Genomic DNA, 7,567 nt, shown 5'->3' with positions numbered 1-7,567 from the left:
TACTAATAATGAATTTAATATTCTAGTTAGTTTTATTTTTTTCTTAATTTTCTTAACCATTATGCCATATTCATAATTTAGGGCAGCAAGTAGATTAACAGTGTTCTGCTTTAAACTTAGCAAAATCTAATTTTTGAAATATTGATAATAAAAGCTAGAGGCGGCTCCAGAGAATAGGGTAATCCAAGACTTGCAATCCCTTCTGCCTTTTTCAGATACTGCATTGACTTTCAGCTTTGTGAGAAGTCACCGTGTCCCACAGTAACCAATAGGTAAGCAGTAGAACAGAACTTTGCACCACTTTCTTATCAGGTTTTTGTCAGTTTCCAGGTTGTTTACTGTTCTTTATCAATTCAAGTTTATTATTTGAAAGGAAAGGATAGTTAATATAAGAGTTTTATATCTTAGAAAAGGATGCTCATAGTATCTAACTAAACCAGATGTTGGTTGTGCTTTAAATATTAGAAATAATGATCCTGTGACTGTAATGAGATGTTTGTCCTACAAGGGCTGGTTCAAAGGGCATCCAGTTGTATTTATTCATTAACATAAAAATACTACATGGAGAGGTGGGGAGGAAAAGAAGGATACTAAAGTTAAAATAGAGGTTTCACATGTGTCCTGCTCTTCACTGTTAGTGTGACAAATTCATTGAGTTTGTGTGATGTCATTTTTAACTTAAAGAAAAACTTCTTTGCAGTAGACCAGAACATAAACAGTGTTACAAAATTGATGCCGTTATTGGAGTTATCTTATGTGGTTCAGTGGCCAGCCTCCTTTAAAACATTTGACATAAAATTGATTGGCACTGATAGTGTCTGATAATTGTTATTTTAATTGTTGTTGCAGGAAAAAACTACTAGTACAGTATGGCGCCGATTTCAGATTGGAAGAAGCTTATGAAAGTTGATCCAGATGCTCTGCCTTGTCAAGAGAAACTAGCAGACAGATTGTTGGAGAGCATGTCTAAGGTACTCAAGGGGAAAACAGAACATAAAGGTTCTGTTATACATTCTTCCCTAAACCTTCTCTGGTCATTCACATACACAAATGATTTATTTTGTGGATTTCATTGATATCTGTATAAGAACACTGTTGTCTCTTTCCTTAGGTTGATGGGAAAGACTTAAAAAGTGAAACTCCGGAACGACTGATACACCTTTTTAAAATTACTCAGTCACTATTGAAGGTTTGTCTTAATCCTCAGTTACTACAGTTCTACAGATGCATTTGTTTATTTCTTTGTTTAAGTGAAAGCATCTTTACTCTTTTTTTTTTTTCTCCATTAAACACACCGGTTATTCCCAAGATCATTTATATGTTAAATGTGTTCTTGCAGCAGAGTATCTGCCTGTAGCTGTTGGCATTATAGCATGTAGCAGTGGGAAGTAAAGTCAATAGGACTATCATTAGTTATGTAGTTAAGGAATCTTGCTTTTTTAGATGAAAAATGCAAATGAATATCTCAAAAATGGGTTAGATGTTGTAAGTTATTGGGAATGATTTTACCATTCATAGAAGTTTTTGTGGTAAGTTGTTGTTTTAGAGTAAATAAAAATACCACCATGAATGAAGAAACACCACCATCCTAAAACTGCTCCTATAAATCTATCATATGTTCTTGTATTTACTCATAAATGTACTGAAAGCAAGAAATAGCAGCATAGGTTAGCACATTGATTTTAGAGAGGCTTTTTTATTGTTTTTAATTTTCAGCAGTATGCTTTTGGATGTTTAGGTAGCCCTGTAGAATAAATTACTTCAACAATCTGACCTTCTTAATTGTCAGCATGGGAAAAAATGGGAGTGTTTTCATTTGTTTAAAGAGAGAAAATCAATGTTCTCTTGTAAATGTTTTCATCATTTTAAACATGAGGTCTATGAAACAATCTTTTAATTTATGTTAGTAGTAAATGCTTTTTCTCTGTTTACTATACTATTTTTTCCCCCAGATGAAAGCTCAAGAGGTGGAGCTGGCACTTGAAGAAGTTGAAAAAGCTGGGAAAGAGCAAGCCAAATGTGGTAAGCAAGCCTTTTTATGCTGTTCCTAAATGATTTCTTAAAAGTATATTTTAGTTGGTTTTGGGTTTATTATTACGTTTAGGGAACTGAATAAAATACCAGCTATTCTGAAGCCAGTTGCTTCAGTGAAGCCAAATATTTAAAAAATAAGGTTAACCATTGTTATCTTATGTACTTTTACTTTGTTGAGTAATTCACTATATCTGTTCTATTTTTACAGAAAATCAATTTAAAACAAAGGTGATGAAACTTCAAAATCAATTAGAGGTATGTTTAAAAATTTTGTTAGTTTATAGAGTGTTGTTTAGTGGGTTTTTTTAAATGAGATTTTTTAGACTGCTATTTTAATCTAGTAAAGAGGTGTAATAGCCCTACATTTTTACTAATACTTTCTATTGGCTTTTGGATATTTGCCAGCCTCAGGTTTGCAAAAAGCTGTATGTACAATGAATTTTTTTTTTATACTTGAATAAATCACATTTATTTTTAGAGGTTTCTGGGTTTTGTTGAAAGAAACTAGCAAACCCTTCGTGTTCCTTTTCCTGAACATTAGGAACATTAGTCTTAGCATCTGCTTTGTTTTTTTATTTCTCTCTATTTTGAAGAACTGTGCTATGTTTATGATGTTACTTTTATGCTCTTAAGATGACTCAAAGATCTGCTGGTGGTCGTGATACTCGCTTTTTGCATAATGAGATCTGCCAACTGGAAAAGCAATTAGAACAAAAACAGAGACAGTTAACGGATATAGAAAAAGAATTGGAAAAAGAGAAGAAAGTGAATGAACAGGTGAGAAGGCTTCAAGCTTGACATTTCTAAAAGCTGTTCTGGCAAATCTTTTGAAAAATCAATGTTCTGAAAAGAGCTTCAGAAATAAAAACAAACACTGATGAAATAGGACTGCTGTGCATACATTTGCTATTTTGTTTCTGGAGTGCTTTGTTTTTATAGTTTATGGTGTTAATGATACATATAAAGGTTTTCCATCTTGTTCTAGCTTGCTCTTCGAAATGAAGATGCTGAAAATGAAAACAACATGTTACGGAGAGAGGTTAGTAAAGAATTATAGCTGATTGAATGTATAAATACATTATTTTATTAGCTTGCTTTATTTATAATCTTTGGTGTGGCATAACACTCAGTTCTGGTTTAGAACATTTTCTGATTATTAGTACAATGAGAATATGGAATTTTAATCACATTTAGCAAATGTATGGTATGTCTACTGCAATGAAACGTAGTTAATTGAGGTCAGGAGGTGTCTGCATTTGAATTTACATAGTCCTATTCATTAGTTTTGTCTGGATTTTGTGTTTTGAATTTTTAGTATTTTTCTTGAACTTATTGAGAAATACATTTGTTGGATATTAGGATTTGGTTTATGCTTGCTGCTTTTGCTAAGATTGATTTGTTACAATAAAATTATAAAAAGTAAAAAATCAATAGTAAATGCAAAGATAGAGTTAACATTCTTTATTACTAGAGTTTTTAAGAAGTCATTTTCTTGAAACGTTTTTTCTAGCTATTTTTAGAAAAGATGCATGTTTTATAGCATTTAATACCTGTAATCTTGGCCTCTGAGAGCATAAAACTGACCAAAAATTTAAATCAATGTCCTGGGGGAAAACCTTGAGAATCATTCCTCAAAATGCTCTTTTATATGTATGTGTGTGTAAGTATGTACTTGTGTGCACAGGTGCACAGAAAACTATTTTATGTTTTCTCTGAGCTAATATCTATTTAGTCTTCCTAAAGTGAAGATAATTTCTAATATTTTTAATGCGTTGTTCTCTTGATCTTTTTCTCTTCATTTTAATTCGAAGAAAAAAAGCATAAAGAAAAAGGTGAGGCTTCTAAGTTTTTTAAAATCAGACTAGGAATTTGGATGAGTTTTGACTGTCTTAGTTCTTTGTGTTAGCTTGGTAGAAAAGCAACAACTTTTGTCTTCAGCTCTTCAAAACAGATTTGTTTGGATTGCTTTCTGTGCAGAATGAACAACTGTGTCGGGATGTAGTTGACTATCAGAGGCAAATAGATTCTCAAAAAGAAACAAGTCTCTTACGAAGAAAAGAGGATTCTGATTATAAATCACAGTTGTCCATAAAGAACCTTGAGCTTGTCCAGTATTTGGATGAAATTCAGGTAAGATCTATGCATGCTATTGAGTATTTATTAGGCTGACAACAATGTTTTTCACAAAGCTGTGTTAATTTACAGATCAAGTCATGTGGAGTAAGGGAATTCATAATGCAGTTGGGTTCTGTGACGCATATACTCTACATCTGTGAATCTGGCAGGATAATGAAGTTACTGACAGTGGGGAGATGTGTCTTTTATTTGCTGATAGGATTTGTTGAAATTGATGTTCTAGTGGTGAAATACTCTCTTTTGTGCTAATTTCATGTATGACTTTCAAGTCTTACATTTAAGGTAGCTGTCAATTAGTGCTTATTCAGGTATTAAGATGTGGACTTTTTAAAAGCAACTTTTTCTGTAACTTTGCAGAATTTGACTGAAGCTAATGAGAAGTTAGACATTGAAAACCAAGAAATGAGAAAGAATCTTGAGGAATCAGTGCAAGAAATGGACAGGATGACTGATGAATATAACAAAATGAAACTAATAGTGCAACAATCTGATGCTGTTATGGATCAGTTAAGAAAAGAGAGAGAACAGTACCAGTTTCAGGTAAGAACTATTATATTATTTAATGTGATTTTTTTAGGTTTATACTGTATTTTCATATTTTAGGTTAAATTAAAAAACATTCAACATATCCAGCGTAAAAAAACATGCTCTGCTTAAATAACACACTCTTAAAGTAGTGTGATCGTTAAATTTGGTGCAAATTTTGAAACTTGACTGCAGATCACAGATTTTTTTTGTGCAAAATTTTAGTCATACTTTGTTCTTAAGAGTCATGACCTTCCCTTGCTGCTGTAATACTAATCTGTTAAATTGCATGTGCTTGATGTGATGTGTTTGCACATATACACTGGTTAAACAAGACATTTTTGTGATATGATGTTCATCCTTATGTCATTTCTAGGTTCAGGAGCTTTCAGAGCAGCTGAAAGCAAAGAATGAGGAAGATGATCCACTCATGGCAGCTGTAAATGCAAAAGTTGAAGAATGGAAGGTATTTTTTAATAATTTTTTATTATTTTTGGGAATTATTTCAAGTGTTCTGATAGTATTTTATCTTATTTTCAGAAAATCTTAGCCTCAAAAGATAATGAACTCCTGGAGTATCAGCAAATGTTGTTTAACTTGAAAGAGAAAATGAAAATGGCCCAACTTGATGTAGACAGAAACAGTATACTCACCCTTCAGCAGGTACAGTCTATGTGAAGAATTGCACATAGAGTAATTACTATTCACTAAATATGCTAGTAACCAAATAATTATTTATTCTTTTATAGTTTGTAGATAGCAACGTATGTATTACTTATGTTCGAGAATTATGAGACAGGTTGATGCATTCCACTAGAAAGTTAGCTTAATAGACAATGCACAAAGGAAACTTCTCTTGATGTATGTATGAACTGAACTCTTGGTAGTTGGTTCTATTTCTTTCGTATTTATCCTTTCTAACTATTATTAGAGTGATAGCTTCAACATCTAAGCATCTGTAATTTAATGCTTTTAAATTATAGCTTAGTTTCTGTCCTCTTAAATTATTAGTCAAGGAAGAGTCTTACCCAGTGTTTAATTTTCTGTATTCCTTTGCCTAATCTGATGCCATACTATTAGTTTTGTGGTTCAGCTCATGATACAGTTAGCTGAATTAAAGTTCATGCAAAATTACATGGATCTTTGATTTTGAATTTTCTCACTTTCTTGAAAAACATAAAAAGAATAAATTACTAACATGGTCTATTAGGAACCCTGAAGTATACATTATGGAAAGCATACTGTATGATATTAAGATGATTTTCTGCCTCACTTCAAGTTTTTAAAATAAATGTGTCATGACATTTCTCTTATATGTTGGTCCTTTGTAGACTAAGCAGTATGGTGAGGTGTATTTATGGAGACTTCCAAAACTAGGAACAGAGAGCTTTCAGGAGAAAAAAAAACCAAAATGTTAAGTACAAGTCAGCCTCTGATGATCAGCAGAGGAATGAACTTAACTTTGATAAGCAGATATAGCGGCTGGTTTTAGCTGACTACATGGCTGTAGAGGTTGCTTTTTTGGATAACCATCATTAACATGACATTTTGAACAGTTTTGTGTAAATAAGCATATTTTTAAAGCAGACACTCTTGAGATATTTTACGTTATAATTACTTTCTGTAACTTTTTTCCAGGTCTCTTTTTTATATTTTTCCTCCTTTTTTTGTTTATATTAAGTGATATTTTCTAAATTTCAGGTGTAAGCACAGAAAAAGTATAGTATAAATAGAAATCGCTTTCACAGTCTCTGTGTACTTATGGATGTATATGCAAACAAAAGAAGGTGTGACAGGAATTTTTAAAAGTAGGATGACTTGCTGAAAGGCAGTGTGCAGTACAAGTGTAATGGTATGATGGATTGTTAGTCCTCCCAATCTTGAACTTGTATCTCTTGGTATCCACTGGCAATTGTTTATGAGGAAGCTGTAAGAAACCTGCATCATCTGAAACTTTTCAACATATAGTAGCTAACTCTTAGAGAGCTGTTCCATTTAAAATTTATATCCTAAAATATTGCTTTTATTTTTCATGAGTTTGAATGCTTTATTTTTACTCTTTCTTTTATTTTTCCTGCTTTGCCTTTATATACCCAACCTCTAGATAATATCTGAACTCTGGGTTGTAAGTACTGTATATTTGATGTTCTATAAATTGTTTTGTATTAGCTACTTGTAATTTCTTTATTTACTGTGTGGTGTTTTATATTGGTAGCTTGTCTGTCAGTAAAAAAAAGCATTCTTTAATGGCGTTTCTTTTTATGTCTGTGTAGGGTGTGCAAGAGCGAGATGCTCAGATAAAATTGCTTACTGAGCAAGTCGAACAGTATACCAAAGAAATGGAACAAAATGCATATGTTATTGAGAGATTAAAAAGTGATCTCCAAAAAGATAAAGGTAACATGACCATTTTATTTTAATGTCAATGGAAAGAAAAATAATAAACCACAAATTTACTGTCCATTCTTTAGAAATACAGAAAAATATTTGCAGTGTTTGAGTAATATGTCTCTAATTTTTTGGTTCATTTCCATTTATTAAACATTTGTGAAGAGTTTAAATTTATTAACAATACTTCACTGGGTTTTATGGGTAATACAGTGACAAATAAATCTGGTCTAAAAAGGGTAGAGAGTACCATGTAAAGTCTCAGGTCTATCAAGAATTGCAAATGAGTAGTAGCATGCAATTCCAAATAATTGACTAATTCTGATGTCCCTTACATGCACTTACTTCTTATAAATATTGTTTGAATGATTGATTGGAGGGTGGAGTGAAAGCTGTCCTATGTAGTCTTCTGTAATTAATTAAGAAAAGCAGAAAATGAAGGTTTTTATAGCATCATCTGAAGTGTTTCTTACTTAATGGCTGA

At 32.0% G+C, this 7,567-nt stretch overlaps 1 protein-coding gene across 1 annotated transcript in view; it reads left to right on the top strand.

Annotated features, from left to right (window-relative positions):
* Positions 1-869: 869 nt before the first annotated feature.
* CEP290 (centrosomal protein 290kDa) overlaps positions 870-7,567 on the top strand; it is a 50,340-nt gene continuing 43,642 nt past the window's right edge. Inside the window, exons 1-11 of the mRNA XM_010179147.1 lie at positions 870-971; positions 1,112-1,189; positions 1,953-2,022; positions 2,243-2,289; positions 2,668-2,811; positions 3,020-3,073; positions 4,012-4,164; positions 4,528-4,710; positions 5,072-5,161; positions 5,236-5,358; positions 6,969-7,092. Of these exons, the coding sequence (XP_010177449.1) occupies positions 870-971; positions 1,112-1,189; positions 1,953-2,022; positions 2,243-2,289; positions 2,668-2,811; positions 3,020-3,073; positions 4,012-4,164; positions 4,528-4,710; positions 5,072-5,161; positions 5,236-5,358; positions 6,969-7,092 (1,168 nt within the window). The remainder of the gene's footprint in view (positions 972-1,111; positions 1,190-1,952; positions 2,023-2,242; positions 2,290-2,667; positions 2,812-3,019; positions 3,074-4,011; positions 4,165-4,527; positions 4,711-5,071; positions 5,162-5,235; positions 5,359-6,968; positions 7,093-7,567) is intronic.

Source organism: Mesitornis unicolor, unplaced genomic scaffold, assembly GCF_000695765.1.
Source record: "Mesitornis unicolor isolate BGI_N332 unplaced genomic scaffold, ASM69576v1 scaffold20292, whole genome shotgun sequence".
Lineage (NCBI taxonomy): Eukaryota > Metazoa > Chordata > Aves > Mesitornithiformes > Mesitornithidae > Mesitornis > Mesitornis unicolor.
The sequence above is the reverse complement of the archived record's forward strand: the minus strand, read 5'-3'. Positions and strand labels throughout refer to the sequence as shown.